At 40.6% G+C, this 15,280-nt stretch overlaps 2 protein-coding genes across 6 annotated transcripts; both read left to right on the top strand.

Annotated features, from left to right (window-relative positions):
- The first annotated feature begins 20 nt into the window (after positions 1 to 20).
- Positions 21 to 8,061, top strand: LOC128417691 (probable 2-ketogluconate reductase). Of its 5 annotated transcripts, none has more exons than XM_053396702.1 (7): positions 74 to 148; positions 1,152 to 1,352; positions 3,149 to 3,533; positions 4,200 to 4,371; positions 5,901 to 6,079; positions 6,725 to 6,821; positions 7,706 to 8,061. In XM_053396702.1, exons 2-7 carry the CDS (start codon positions 1,185 to 1,187, stop codon positions 7,860 to 7,862), a joined length of 1,158 nt encoding a protein of 385 aa, XP_053252677.1. In that variant the 5' UTR covers positions 74 to 148; positions 1,152 to 1,184; the 3' UTR covers positions 7,863 to 8,061. The 5 variants fall into 5 exon arrangements, with proteins under 5 accessions (XP_053252680.1, XP_053252677.1, XP_053252679.1 ...); XM_053396704.1 differs by lacking the exon at positions 74 to 148 and adding an exon at positions 213 to 470; XM_053396703.1 differs by lacking the exon at positions 74 to 148 and adding an exon at positions 608 to 933.
- Positions 8,062 to 8,153: 92 nt separating this feature from the next.
- Positions 8,154 to 15,280, top strand: LOC128417694 (probable 2-ketogluconate reductase). Its single transcript, XM_053396709.1, has 6 exons — positions 8,154 to 9,649; positions 9,997 to 10,410; positions 11,213 to 11,384; positions 12,341 to 12,519; positions 13,035 to 13,131; positions 14,767 to 15,280. The coding sequence occupies exons 2-6, from the start codon at positions 10,029 to 10,031 to the stop codon at positions 14,921 to 14,923; spliced, it is 987 nt and encodes a 328-aa protein (XP_053252684.1). The 5' UTR covers positions 8,154 to 9,649; positions 9,997 to 10,028; the 3' UTR covers positions 14,924 to 15,280.

Genomic DNA, 15,280 nt, shown 5'->3' on the forward strand with positions numbered 1-15,280 from the left:
GCTTAGCCCCGCGAGGGCAAATGAAGCCGTTTGCCCGCCTTTTGTTTCGCCACTTCCGGAGAGGTTCATTTCGCGACGGAAGTGGAACGGCTGCTCTTCAATCGACGCCTGAGCGATGGGGACGAGTCCATTGCAAAAAGAAAGAGAGGTAAGGGGGAACTGTTCTGGTAAAACGGGTACCTGTTGCGTAGAAGAGAGTGGTTCTGATAGCTGTGAAGCCCGCGTAGACCTTGGGAAGACATCAACCGTTTGGGAAAGGTTGCTCGCCGAAAGCTTGTCTAGCGGAGTTCTTGGTTTTGATGGTTTCTTCCAACCCGTAAGGAAAAGCGAATCGAGAGCTAGGATTGATTGCTCGGGTCTGGCCGCAGTTCTTGCCATTGCCCCCTCCTGCGGGCAGAGACTTGCAATTAAGACTCTTGCCAGCTTCAGACCACGTGATCCTTTTGGAAGTATATTTCTCCTAGACAGCTGTAATACATATTGTTTTTTTACATAGATATGCATTTATTTTAGCACCATGTGTAAACTATGAAAACATGGGCTGATAATGGCTTGCCCCTGCCATATTTTTGCTCTGTAGACAGGGCAAAATAAACATAGCGTATTTTATCCAGGTTTGCTACTGTAATGACTTTTTCCTTGGCTCCTAACGGATAATACATTGAGCATTTATTTTTAATTGAGAAGCTTGTAAATGCTGTTAATAAATATCTGGAAACCAAGTATAAGACTGGGATACAGCCTTGTTAGAAATGTGTACGTACTAAGAAACATATGTGCTGTGTGCATAGCTCACATTCAGGCAGAGCCAAGCCAGCTAAGGGGCCTTAAAAGCAAAGTTAAAGAAGTGACTGTACTCGGTGCTAAACACAGTGTGTGCTGTAGGAATCAAGAAATACACACATTGTTTAATCCATTCCCCTACTAAAACTGGTAAGTTAGTTACAGCAGAAACTGTTGTTAATCTTGGTGTAATCTTTGTTAAAAGTTTTAAACATCATTTATTTTGAGTGATTTATTTTGCTGGCTCCACAAAGGGTTTTTAGAATATAATTGCACTGTTACTTTTTTTTTATTCAGAAATGTCTGCTTTAGTATCAGCTAAATTTTCACAATACTAGCTTAGATTTAAATTGTTGTTTCTTGGACAGGTATTCTCAAAACACTGTGTTTAATGTAGGATTATGCTCAGAGTTAAAGCCTTCCGCTTGGCACAGTCTGTTCAGCTGGCTGCTGCCTGGGTGAAAGTCTCCAGCACGCATTGGTCTCAGTTGGCAAAGACAAACATTACCTGTGTGCAAAGCTACAGAACTGAGCAAAACAGCACTGGGGGAGCAGCTTACCAGGCCAAGGTTAGTACCAGGAGGAAGCAAATTGCCTTGTAGACATATTCCTGTTGATGATTAAAGTGCTTATTGTGATTATTTATGCTAATCACATAATATATATTTATTGTGATTATTTATGCTAATCACATAATATATATAAACCCATGTAGCTATATTGCATGTTAAGGCTTTGAGTGAGGGAATTACTATTCTTATCTCTAGCTTGCTGAAAAACAGAGAGTTTATTCCTTAGCAGGAATCAGCTGAGGGTACTTGTACTAGGCGGCCATTAGTAGCCCCTGGACCAAATTATAGCCACCTATATTTAATTGCATCCTGGGAATGGAATGGGGTTGCTGCCAATCAAAGTGGCCTTTTGGCAAAAGTCACTGCTGACAAAATCTGTGGTGAAATATGGGGACAGAGAGATGTAAACTGTTCCAGTGCTGCAAGACAGCTGTTCCGCCACCTCTCAGGTGGGCTCCATTGCCATTCTAAGAGAACGAGGGAAGTCTTCATGGTGAGTTGTGGCACCTCTTTTTCTAGGAAAATAGCACTGCCCACAGCCTTCCATTTGAACACATTGCTTCACACACCACAACTGATAATTATATGGAAGGGTCCATAGTGTTACATGATGCCTTTTCACTTAAATGTATTATTCATATTAGACAGAAGTTAGTAAGCATATCATAGAAGGCAGTAACTAATGGGGTCCCTCTTATGTGGGTTGAAGCATACATATAGGGCAGAATTTGGGTGTGATGTGTATGTTTTAGTGGGGTGAGAGTTGTATATTGTAACCCAAGTTGTGCCTTGCCAAGAGGGAGGCTGAAGATGGAAGGGTTCCTTGACTCTTTAAGAAGTTTTTTTTGATGTGCTGCTATGTTTTGAGGGCTTTAGGATTTTATTGTTTTATGTTCGATTATATTACATTTTGTAGTTTTTCATATTCATTGTTTCTTGTATATGCATATTGTACTTATTATTTTCAAGACCACAAGGTTACTGCCTTAATATTTAAGCAATATTTAAATACTGTATAGGAAACAATAATTTACTAGGTATTTTTCCTAATAAATCATCCAAAGTAGTGTATGCTGTCCTTCTCTTAGGATGAACAAAATTAGTTGATGTTGGTGTTTCTATTAAAAGATAAGCAGCTAAATCTTGTGAAGTTTTTTTGTCCTATAACTGGCTGCAGCTCATTTCTTTGTACAGAAGCTGACACAGTCAGAATCAAAACTGATAAAAGGTTAATTTGATCAGCATGAAGCATTCTCAGACATTTTTAGAGAGGATCCCATTCCGCTCCAGCAACTAAGCATTTCCTCTGCATCTTACATGTTGAATACAGCTTTATCATTACATTGTAGTGTCTTATTGCCACAACTGGGCAAGAAAATATGCATGTAGAAAGTCATCATCTGTTGCAATTAAATCCTGTTGTAAATTAAATCCTCCTGGGTATATTCTTTTTCTTATGTATAAAATCTTTATAAATGTCTAAACACCACAAAATGCCGTAGTAGTGTACAACAATATTAAAATAAAGGAAATAGAAACAAATAAAGCAGATCTCTAAAGAGAAATCTGATACTGCCTGTGAGTCAGCTTGTCCTCCTGGGAACGCTTTTAGAAATAGATGTTTTAAGCACCCAACCAAACGTAATTATTGTCAGAGACTATCTAACTGTTAATACAGAATAAAGCAGAATTCTGAGACTCCAGTTTACATCCTTGGATATTTTCCAGTGGCTTTATGAAAGCCTAGTTTTCTGTTTTCTGTTTAACATTTCTCATCATCCCCTTTTTTTCAGGGTATGGGAGAAAAAGAACTGCCTGGTGTTTTGATCTGTGAAATAGGAGGCGCATTTGGTGTACTGGAGAGCCATGTGGAGTTCCTTAAGAAACACTTCAATCTCATCACCCTGAGAGAGTTTCATAGAAACAAGGACGAACTTCGTGAAAAGATCAAGTCCATTTTTGTATTTGAGTGCAGACCTCTCATTGACCGGGAACTTCTTGAAAGCTTGCCCAGCCTAAAGGTGGTAGCAAACTCAGGGGTAGGAGTGAATCATTTGGACTTGAAACTGATTTCGAGCTTTGGGGTAAAAGTCACCAACACCCCACATGCTGTTTCTGACTCCACAGCAGACATAGGCATGGCCTTAATGCTGGCATCTGCAAGAAGACTAGTGGAAGGTAAAGTCATTTTCTTTTGCAGTTTGTGTAAGTTGCTGTGGACACATTTCAGATTTTGTGGGACATAACTTGCACTAATATGTTAAGATTTTGAGTTTACCACTCCCAGTATCAATCAGTCCTTAGACCAGCTGATCAATAGTTATATGATAATGTCCATGATATAGTGATAAATAATAATACAGGTATTTGCTCCCTTTTCCAGCTATTCAGGTACCAAGTAGAAATTACCTTTTAAACTGAAAATTATGGAGTACTGTGCTCCAAATTTTGGCTTGCTTCTAATTTGTAACTGAAATTGAGTCAGAGCCAATATCCATTTAGCTCCACATTTTAAACCTTGATGGGCTGAAGCTCTTCAAACTCTTGAGCAGATATTTCTCTAATCGTTCCATACGAGATCCCTTAACTAGATTTAACAGTGATGGATTCTGCTACCTTCTTCCTTAAATTTATTCCCACCTATATTTTTATGTGCTGCTTATTATACAAATTCTAAGTAGAAATATGCCTTACAGGGACTCCCATTTAGAGCTGTCTTCTGATTTTCAATAACTATTGTAAATGGTGCAGGCGCGTTTTCTAATTTCTGAAATAAAGCTGTTGTAAATACTAACACTCTTGTTTCCCATTCGCTGCTGCGTGGCTTCTGCTTTTGTTTTTTAGGTTGTCATATTGCAACATCTCCAGATACCACACATTTTGCGGTTGACTGGCTGGGAGTAGAAGTTACCCGGGCCACTCTTGGTATCATTGGAATGGGCAGCATTGGGTATAAAGTAGCCAAGAGAGCAAAAGCTTTTGACATGAACATCCTTTATCACAACAGGAACCGTAGGTATATCTTTGATGAAGGTGTTGTACAGTGCAGCCCATGCAAAATTAACATGGGAGTAAGTCTCATGGATCTCAGTGGGGCTTACTCCTGAGTAGACATGTACAGGACCTCAGCCTTAGTTATTTAACTTGCAATGTATTGGTAATCTAGGTTTCTATGTCTGTTGGAAGCAGTTGCTCGAAACTACCAATCTCTGCACCATGTTACAGTGTCAGTCTGTGTGTAGTCATGGAGGCTAAGGGGCTGAGAGAGACAAAAACAATTCCTCCATCACTTGAGACTATTTTCATCTCTACCATTAAAGTGAAAAAGTCATTGTATGGTGGGGTTGCCATATTTCAAGAGGTAAAAGTCTGGACACAAAAAGTTGTTTGGCTTCCTTAGGGCAATCACCCAACAGCCCCTCCGCCACTGTTGAGCCTGAGCTGGCCACACCAGAGCCCAGATTGCCAGAGCCACCCCCACACAAAAGAACCTTCACTAAAATCCAGGACATTTGCTTTAAAATGTAAAATCACCCCCCTCCCTGATGGGCGTGTAGGACCCCCAAAAGAGGATGTGTCCGGGAATTCCTGGACGTATGGCAAACCCACGTGTATGGTGATTCTTCTTGCTAATATTTGAATACTGAAGTGGAAAGCAAGTGATTTTTAAAGACATGGTGATTTTCAGACTTACAATATGGTAAAACGACCACACACACACACACACACACACACACACACACACACACACACCTGCCTGTTCAGAATTAATATATAAATCAGGGTTTATTAGATTTTTGTCTTGAATCTGTTTCTGCAGCATGCACAGAGTGACACATACAAAATAAGGGTAAATCTGCTTATCTGCAGTATTGGCAATCAACACCTAAAGCAGGGCACACAAGGAGGTGCACTAGAAGACTAGTGCACTAAAAGACTAGAAGATCTTTTCAAAGGCTAGTAATCATTTTTTTAAAAAACAACTGCTAGCCAGAAACACATGCAGGCTCCCATGTTCCTCAAGTTTTAAGATTCTCATGATCAGCCAGCATCCTTTAGCAATGCCCTTTGGCTGCCTTGAAAGGCAAGCATGTAGCACCATGCAAGGAGCAACACTGATGTTCACATGGATGCTGCACTGAATGAGGAGGGATGCAGTGGACTTTAAATGTTGCCTTTTGACCTAAAATTTGGCTACCCATAGGAAATAATCCACGAGGAGCTCCCAGCCCCTGTCAAGTATTTGTTCCGCCTGGGCAGCTCCAGGGACGAGAGTTACTAGTACAGTGGTACCTCAGGTTACATACGCTTCAAGTTACAGACTCCGCTAATCCAGAAATAGTGCTTCAGGTTAAGAACTTTGCTTCAGGATGAGAACAGAAATCGTGCTCCGGCGGCGCGGCAGCAGCGGGAGGCCCCATTAGCTAAAGTGGTGCTTCAGGTTAAGAACAGTTTCAAGTTAAGTACGGACCTCCGGAATGAATTAAGTACTTAACCCAAGGTACCACTGTATAAGTGACAATTGTCACATTTATTTCCTTCCAGGAAAGAGGAAGAAGAACAGGCAGTTGGTGCCACTTATTGCAGAAACATAGAAGACTTGCTCCAAGGGTCTGACTTTGTGATGTTGGTTGTGAATCTGACACCTGAGACACACAAGCTCATTGGGAAAAGAGAGCTGCAGCTGATGAAACCCACGGCTACTCTCATCAACATCTGCAGAGGTAGGGGATGTATGACTACCTAAATGTAAACTTCAGCTATGTAAATTTTTCAAATACCTATTTTTGCATATTTTCCATCCTTTTCTCTCTTCTTTTGTGTAAAAGGTGATACATTTCACCAGCACTAACAAAGGGTGAGGCCAACAACCAGTTTTCAGTGTCAAGAATCAATATAGATTATTTTGAAACCAGTAGTATTGGGGGGGGGGAATCAGGAGTATGGTACAAAAGAAAAAGAAAGGGAAAATTCAGTGCTGAAGAAACATACTTTGGGTACATTGGATTTGGCACAGCTGTGGGTTTCATTACACCCTAATCTAGATGTAGAAGGAAGGAAGAATGGAAGAGCAGTATCACATGAAGTGGCTTTATTGGTGAACTTTAACAGGTTTGCTGCAAAGGAAATGGATTAAGGACTGGATTCATAAGCCTTTTTACTATTTTGGGTCAATCAAAACATGTTTGGAGAGATAATGTGGAGAGTCCCTTAGCTCCTTAAAATGTGTTCTTTGGCTGCAATCCTAAGCACACTTACCTAGGCATTAACTCCACTGGACACAATGTTGTGCTTTTCAAGTGAACAATGCAAGAAACCAGCTTTCAGTCTTTATCATGAACTACTTTATGACTTTCTGTCCGTATCAGGTGCAGTAGTTGATCAAGATGCCTTGGTAGAAGCGCTCAAAAATGGAGTTATTAAGGCTGCAGCTTTAGATGTGACTCACCCTGAACCATTGCCAAGGTAAAATATTACCAAAAAAAACACCTTTGCTGTTGTTGTTTTAGTTCTGACATGGAATAATTATTATTCATTGGTCCAAAACTTCAACATTAAGGCATAGATGATCATGGTTTGCCTCTGTTGCCGCCTCCTTAATGCTTGATGTGTTCAGAAACCTGTGTGCATGGATAGTCATAAATATGCCTTCTTCTGAATTCATTTTGCCATTTCTTCTGACTGACCAGGATCTCAGAGTATTTGGATTTAAACAAACTGAAGTAACACAAGAAATCATGATGTTAGAGGTATTAAGTATAACCCATTACAAGCTCTGTAGTACAACAACACAATAGCATTTATGTTCAGGGCTGAGATAGCAATCTGTCCCTTGTGCTGAGGTCCTAAATGCTTTTCCTTTGCCATCTAACGCTTTGAAACAAAACAACCTTCAGATTGTATAGTAGGCGGCAAAATTTGTTTTGCTGCTTTAATTCATTTTCACTCAAACCTGTACCGTGCATTTGAAATGCAAAAATAGAGCAGAATTGTAAGGGGGAGTTCTTGTTCTAAGCCTAGAACATAGACTGCATTGTTCTAAGCTTTCTATCTAACAGTACTGCCATACAAACAAGTTTATAGGTGATGAGAACTTTGATTCAGAGCACCAGTCACTCAAAAGCAGATCTTCATAGGGCTAGCTCCTAAAATGATTTAGTAGATCATATCACACTTAATGATTGTGACCTACACAGTGTATAGAAGACATCTCAGTGGAAGCTAACTTACCATTAACCCCCCCCCCCCCGAATTTGGAGTCTTTTTCAGTGCAGTCATATAGCAATATAGTTACTTTGATCTGCCCGTGCCAGATGACTTCTGATTTTTCTGTTATGGCTTCCTTGCAGGGATCACCCATTATTGCAACTGAAGAATGTTATTATAACGCCTCACATTGGAACTGCAACTGTGCAAGCCCTGCTTATGATGACAGAAGAAGCAGTGGAAAATATACAGGCTGTTCTCAATGACCTCCCCATTCCAAGTGAAGTGATCCCCCAATAGTTTGATGGAGAACATTAATAATCAATGGCTGGTCAGCAAAAGGACATTAACCACTAAGTAACAATGGAGAATGAAAATCAAAACTTATCCTACGTAGTTTTCATTTATGGCTTCCCATACTGTAACTATTTTCTGTAATTATATTCTTAAGTAAAAGAACTAATAAACGTTGCTCCAAGGCTTTCGAGCACAACAGCTGGCTTTCTGATTCTTCCAGCCCTTTATTTGTACAAACAGATATTCACTGCAGCCTACATTTTCCAAATGGAAACTGGTTTGAGGGAAAGCACTAGGATTCTTCAAGTAGCTTTAGGATAGTGTTGAAAACATCTCTGTCACGTGAGAGATTTCACAGGTGCCATTTGCTTACCCAATGGAGACTGGTGCCTTTAGGATATAAGGTTTTAGTTACACATATATAAAACTTGAGTATGGGAAGGAGGGGCTCACACTCCAGCACATCTTGCTTCCCCATTAGGAAGAGTATCCACACCCAGTTGTCTCTGGCAACATGACAAACTTCCATCATGCAGAAGGAGGGTGCTTAAGAGGGCCAGCTAGGTCATCAGCTTAACAAAGAAACTGGTTTGAACAATCCAGCCGTTTCTTCTACTACATGCCCCATCTTATAGATACAAAACTACAGGCTTGGTGGAGACCCAAAGGTGTAATCCAAACCAACCTCCCAATCCTACAAAAATAGATACGAATTGTGACTGTCATGGGTACTGTATTCCAAAAACCAACAGTGGGGAGCATCCTGGAGCCATAGAAAATAGGGATGTGCATGCAGCCTCAGTCACTTTCAAAAGTAAAGTAATACATAATATCCAGTGGAGTTGCAATACCAAATTCAACCGCAACTGATTAAGAGGCTGCTTGGTGTTCTGTTGGACATACCACGTACAGGTTCAGCTTCTGTACCCTTAAAAATGTGAACTGTCCCAAACAGCACTGTTATATCTTGTCCTACACGTGCCATTTGCATGAGGAAGATGACACTCCCCAATATGCTGCAGTAGCCATCTTGTTTCCCCTTGCATTTTTGGTTTCCCAAGAGAACTACTGACCACTGTTGGCTACCCCAGGTTTGAATGTCTCACGCAAGCAAAAGCGGAATCCATTCATGGCATAACTGAGAAGAGTGCAAAAAAGTGGTTGTTGGGTTTTTTTTACATACTAAAGCAAAGTGATTGAATTGTACCCAACGCTATATAAGAGGAGTTCAACTTGAGCAACACCACATTCCCTACCTCTCCCTTGCAGCCCCCTCATGTGTCCCCAGACTCTGCTCTGGGGGGTCCCTCAATGCTATGGAGCAGATTTTGAGTTAGGGGTGCTGCAGGGGAGACAAGAGGGAAGTTTTGTGCAAGTGGAAGTCTGCTGTGCAAGTGGAACGGCGGTGCTGGATGCAACCTGTTGTTTGAAAACATTTCTTTATATTATTAAGACAATGTTGAGGTTATAATCAAATAAAGAAGTGCATTGTGGTTGAGTCAGATTTAGCAAACAATGTATTTGGAGTGGGTTTTTTTAAAAAGAAACAATATGCCAAAGTTCTCTCTGTTGATTTACTAGTAGAGAATTATGCATATCTTTAACGCTCATGGATTGAACTTTGTTGGATAATTAAATATGTTTAAATTAGTTTGGATTATACCCACACTTAGCAAGCAAAATGGCTTACAAAGTAACTTGATAAATTCCAGTGTTCAAAGTTCAGCAGTGCTGAGATTTGCGTGCTACTATTTCAAGACATCCTTTCGATGAGCACAGCTTCACAACCGGTATTGTGTTAATTTTTGACGTTTCCTTTTCCCTTGAAATAATTGCTTCACAGATAATCAACCACACAGAGGTTTTCTTGCAATCAAGCGGTATATACATTTTGTTAAATAAATAAAATAAACAGGAATGAGTTTATGAGTGCTATCGTACAAGTCTTGACAGTTTAAGGATCAGGCTTTGTGAAGTTTGATTTTAAGAGATTCAGAAGAGACAGGTTTACATCTTTCTGACCATGTCGGTCTTCCACCAATTCTTTGTATATTGTATGTCTTGCATATTGTATCACAATGAAGGAAAATAATCCAGTATTTTGAGGCGTGGTTCGATTGTTCTCTATGCTTTTCAGAAAACTAGTTGTCTCCCATCCTTTTGAAGATCATGCAAGATTCCAAGTTGCCTCTCTTACTGATCAATGAAGTAGGTGGCACCCTGGGAGTCTTAGAAGCGCACGTGCCGTTTCTGAAGAAACACTTTCAACTTATCACCATGAAGGAATTCCTCGAAAGCAAAGAATACTATCGTGCTCAAGTCCAAGCTATTTACTCGTGGTGGCATAAGCCAGTCATCGACAGGGAGCTGTTGAAAAGTCTGCCTAACTTAAAAGTGATTTCAAGTGCAGGACTGGGTACCGATCACCTGGATTTGAAGCTGATCTCTGGGTTTGGAGTTAGAATCGCCAACACTCCTCATGCTGTCCACAGCACTACAGCAGACATTGGCATGGCCTTGCTGCTGGCAGCTGCCCGAAGACTCATAGAAGGTAACACTGACAATACTGTGCACATTTCTTTACAGTTACCCTTGTCCCATTTTCCCGAGCAGTGAGAGGTTCCAGGGCGGAGCACTTGTCCAGATTTGATTCCCTTTGGAAGGAGGTAAGTTGTCAGGAAGGAGGCTGGTGTCAGGGATGAGGAGTCAGATGAGGAGTCAGATTCAGGTGATGGAGTGGAGGACTCCAAAACAGAGGACATGTATGGCCAGACCCAGAAGGGTTGCTACCCAGTGAGCTCATGGAGTCAACATAAGCCTGGCCAGAGGAAGTGGCGCTGTCATCCTCTGACTTGGAAGACTCCATGGAAAGTGACATGCAACCAGAGTCTCCCACGTTCTGTTGCAGGAAGAGATTAATGCTGAGAGCTAGGCCCCTTTAAGCAAAGCAGCACCTTGCAGTATGGGTGAGGCTCACAATGGGGAGGTATCAACACTGCTGATATACAGGAAAGAAGCTCGCTTTGTTCTTTGCTGAAACAACATACAGTAGGAGCTTTCTGTTCAAAGAGTGCAGCCTGAGCCTCTGCCTTCAACCTGAACCCTTTTCTACCTAGTATTGTGTCAGGTTGCCCTGTATCCTACCTGTTTGTGTATATGAAATTTTGTATGCAATATGACTTTTGTTACAATCTAAACAAATAATTTAACACTGATGTATAATGAAAAATCACCTATTTACAGCCTCAACTGAATAACTCAGATTTCTTACAAAAATCACTTTCCCCCCTAGAATTCTGTTTTTAATGAACACCTCTTCTCCACCCGCCACCCCTTATTTTGTCATTTTGCAGGTTGCCAGATTGCTGTTTCCCCTGACACAGACCATTTCTCTAATAACTGGTTAGGAGAGGAAGTCACTGGGGCAACTCTGGGTATCATTGGAATGGGAAGCATTGGGTATAAAATTGCTCAGAGAGCCAGAGCTTTTGAGATGAAAATTCTTTACCATAACAGGAACAGAAGGTAAAAATACACAGTTTGATCCCATACAAAATAGAACGTATCTTCACCTCTAAAGCTGTTTTACCCCCAAATCTTTGTGCATGGGTATAAAGAGAAAGATCAGCTGGTCTTCAGAAGTGAACAAACACAGCTGTACTTTTCAACTCATATTTCTGCTTAATGTGCTGAAGAGAGGCTTGCCTATCGTGCTTAGAAAAGGTGAGCCATCCGGTGAGAAAAATATAAGGATAAATAAGGGCCATTTCACACAAACAAATTTCAGTTCTTAGTAAATGAGGAAACTGGCTAAGTAGCTTGTTCCAGCATTCACCCTAATGCCATGAAAATATGTGAAATCTTCCTGCCAGTCTTCCAACCCTCCCACTTTTTTCTACAAGAGAACCATGATTTAAGGTTGATATTCATCCTGAGCTATGTCTGAATTTGGCTTTTGCTGTGTTCCGTTTCATCCTCACTCTGGTTTTCAAAGCTGTTGCTTTGCTAGGGAGGAAACTAGATATTACAAAAACCACAAGGACTGCTGAAAAGAGCCAGGGGCAAAGCTCTCTTCTTCCCTTCAGTAACACATTGTGGAACTTAGCTGTAGTTCTCCTGTACTTAAAATCAGGATATTAAAAGAACTTAACCTCATCATGATGGAAGGAGGGAGAAGCTCTCCTACATGCGGTTGCCATTTTTGGTGTGTGTTTTAATAATGTCAGTTTGCTAGGAAAAAGTACACAGCTCAACTCATTTTTAAGCTAATTTAGATGGTTTTATTAAATTTCAGTGGCTTGATTGTAATATTTAGGTTTTTTAGCTTTGAAAAAAGTATTTAAACCTTCTTAATTTCTTTGCTAGAAAGATAAATATCAATATACAGGGGAGATTGGAACATTATTTGTGAATTCCACCCCCCACCCCCCAAGAACCAGCACTTGTTAAACACATCATCCTTGTTTTTGTTTTTCTGTCAGGAAAGAAGATGAAGAACAGGCTGTGGGTGCCTGCTATTGTGGGGCAATAGAAGACTTGCTCCAGCAGTCAGATTTTGTGATGCTGGTTGTAAATCTGACACCTCGGACGTACAAACTGATTGGGAAAAAAGAGTTGCAGCTGATGAAACCCACAGCTAGTCTTATAAATATCTCTAGAGGTAGGTCATAAGGAGCTGCTTGAAGAAAAATATTGAGTGTTAGGACTTCAAAGCACAGCACTGTCTGAAAGTCCCTTTGCAAAAAGGCTTTCAAGCAGCCCAGTATTCCCCTTTTGAGCACTGCTTTTTGAAGAAGCCCTGCATTCTTTATCACAACATGTGAATCTGTGCTCAGCTTAACATCGTAGTTTGCTTTGAGAGAAACAAACTACAAGTGTTGGCTCACAACTTGTGTTATACCAAGGACGGTGGTCTGTTGCTCCCAGCTTGATGAATGGAGATGTGTAATGAGATCGGTTCAGCAGCATGTACTTATGTTCTCCTTAACTCGGAAGGTGGTGGTCTCTCCTTCATTGGAGCTTTTTTAACAGAGGCTGGATGGCTTTAGTTGAGATTCCTGCATTGCAGAGAATTAGACTAGAGGACCCTTGGGTGCCTTCCAACTCTATGATTCAATGAAACCATGCAATGCACCGTTACCCAGCAGTTATCACAAGAACATGATTTCCACACAGGGCAAGTTGTAGACCAAGATATGCTTGTGGAAGCTCTTCAGACTGGTGTTATTAAAAGTGCCGCTATGGATGTCACTTATCCTGAACCACTGCCCAGGTAAACAACTATGTATTTATCTATTTTAAAAAATGAATGACTATAAGCACATTGTAAAGACTGCAGGGAAGCATAGGAGTAACCAGTGCTAAAGTTCAGACTGACACCTCTGCCTTCTTCCACTGTATACTCTGGGAAGTAGTAGGAGAACCTATATAGTACATAACATGCTTCCTTTCCAAATTGAAGCCATGAGGCAATGGAAGGACAGTGTGAGCAGGTGTTAAGTAAATGTTTGAGTTAGTGCTGAAAGCTTTCTTCTGCAGCTGGGATTCCTAACTGCATTTTAAAACATCCCTTGCCGCCCACCAAGGCCCCTGTCCCTCCCAATTTGTTTAAAAGGTGTCTTTGGCTTTTTTGTTACTGTTCATTTGGGAGAATCGCTTGATCTTTGTGTGTGGAGGGGAGTATGGTCTGCTTTTAATCTTTGTTTTATTTGGGGATTGGGGTGGAGCTTATTTTCAGACGTGCGGTTCTGAGCATGGCCAGTTTTTTGTCTATAAAATGGGAATTTTATGCTGTTCCCGGGAGTTTGTAGATTTCCTTATGTTCCTCTAGACCAAAAATAGTTGGGGACCCTGCAGTTCAAATGGCAGTCCTATAATTGTAGTGATTATCCCTGCACCACAGTTATACAAGCACTATGCCAGTGCATTATAGTTGAGATCCCATGCACCTTTTATCACGCAGATAAGACAGGAAAGGAGGAGCGTTATTCCATTCATAACAAACAGCCAACCCTATTTCTCAGTGCAACATGCATTGCTCACCTACACCCACTTCCTCCCAAAGACATGGGCTTATGGTCAGTTGTCTGACCGCAATACTGACAGAATACTCCACACATGAACGTATGGCATCATTGTGATTGGAGCATTTTGTGAAAAAGTGGGCCATATAGTCCAAGAAGAGGAGGCACTTCAGCCATGAGTTCTTAATGTACAAGGAGCTATCCAGAAGTTTAGTGAGAATGAGCAACGCAATGGGAGACAGAGGGTGGGGTTTTGAGTCGTCCGGGGCTCCCCACTGACTCCAATGTGAGGGTTTTCATTTTGCATTACCTGTTCTGCAGTTATAATGGTGTGCTGGTGCCATGGACGCTACCAGCACCTGAGTTTCTCTCTCCTTCTACCTAACGCCCGAACTTCCTCAGTTCATGGTGGTGAATCAGTTAAACATGCATTAAGCAGCACCAACGCAACAGTGATCCAACACCAATGTAATCTACAACACTTGCATGTTTTTGAGCTTCTAACATGCAGGTGGGCTCAGGGGTGACCCTAACTGCGAGCGTAAGTCGTGGGTAGGATTGCTCTGTTAATCTTCTACTTTAAAAGTTACATAGATCTATAGTGATTTATTTATATATAACTACACATTAACTATTATACTCTACTAAAGCACCTGTATAATCAGAGGGAGTAAATATTAACCACAGGGGCTGAAACTGAAGGGTACACTTGCTTATTTTCAAGTCATTTGACTTTGGTACATTGCTAGAATATGGATGCTTGCCAAGTCAGATAACTAAAATCCTTCAGACGGTGCATAGCTCTAAGTACTTTTCCTTCATTTTTTTGAATGAATGCCACTTCCTATATTCATAACCAGTCTTTTTTATCTTCTTCTTTTCAGAGATCATCCATTACTAAAATTAAAAAATGTTATCATAACACCACATGTTGGTATTAAAACACACAAAACTACTTTTATGATAACAGAGGAAGCAGTAAGCAATGTATTGGCAGCTCTTAATGGTCTCCCAATGCCCAGTGAAGTGTTTCCTGACTAAACTTGCGGCCTGTCATCTAACATAGCAACATGGAGCTATTCTACATTTTTCTCTAGTGCAAGAAACATATTGACAGATGTATAAATTCAATCTGAATCTCATGCCTCATGCAGCTGTGTTTGTTCTGGACTGAAGACACAAAACAAGCCAACAGGAGATTTCATATTTTGTTAACTCCTCATCATAGTTATAGCAGATAATGTCCTTTGTTACCATTTCACACAATTAAATTTCAAACAGTTCTTGCTCGTTAATATGAAAAACTGTTGTGAAAATTTCTATGCTTGCATTTTAAATATTATATACAATATTTATAACAAAGAAATAAAAATAATAAATGTGCTTTGAAATTTGCAA

The sequence above is a fragment of the Podarcis raffonei genome, chromosome 7, assembly GCF_027172205.1.
Source record: "Podarcis raffonei isolate rPodRaf1 chromosome 7, rPodRaf1.pri, whole genome shotgun sequence".
NCBI classification, from domain to species: Eukaryota; Metazoa; Chordata; class Lepidosauria; order Squamata; family Lacertidae; genus Podarcis; species Podarcis raffonei.

What these genes read in the sequence shown, in the direction of transcription:
- LOC128417691 (XM_053396702.1), top strand. Translation starts at nt 1,185, where the DNA reads ATGCTCAGAGTTAAAGCCTTCCGCTTGGCACAGTCTGTTCAGCTGGCT. An exon ending in GAGCAGCTTACCAGGCCAAG is followed by an intron (nt 1,353 to 3,148) that starts GTTAGTACCAGG and finishes CCTTTTTTTCAG; the next exon opens with GGTATGGGAGAAAAAGAACT. An exon ending in TATCACAACAGGAACCGTAG is followed by an intron (nt 4,372 to 5,900) that starts GTATATCTTTGA and finishes ATTTCCTTCCAG; the next exon opens with GAAAGAGGAAGAAGAACAGG.
- LOC128417694 (XM_053396709.1), top strand. Translation starts at nt 10,029, where the DNA reads ATGCAAGATTCCAAGTTGCCTCTCTTACTGATCAATGAAGTAGGTGGC. An exon ending in TACCATAACAGGAACAGAAG is followed by an intron (nt 11,385 to 12,340) that starts GTAAAAATACAC and finishes TTTTTCTGTCAG; the next exon opens with GAAAGAAGATGAAGAACAGG. An exon ending in TCTTATAAATATCTCTAGAG is followed by an intron (nt 12,520 to 13,034) that starts GTAGGTCATAAG and finishes ATTTCCACACAG; the next exon opens with GGCAAGTTGTAGACCAAGAT.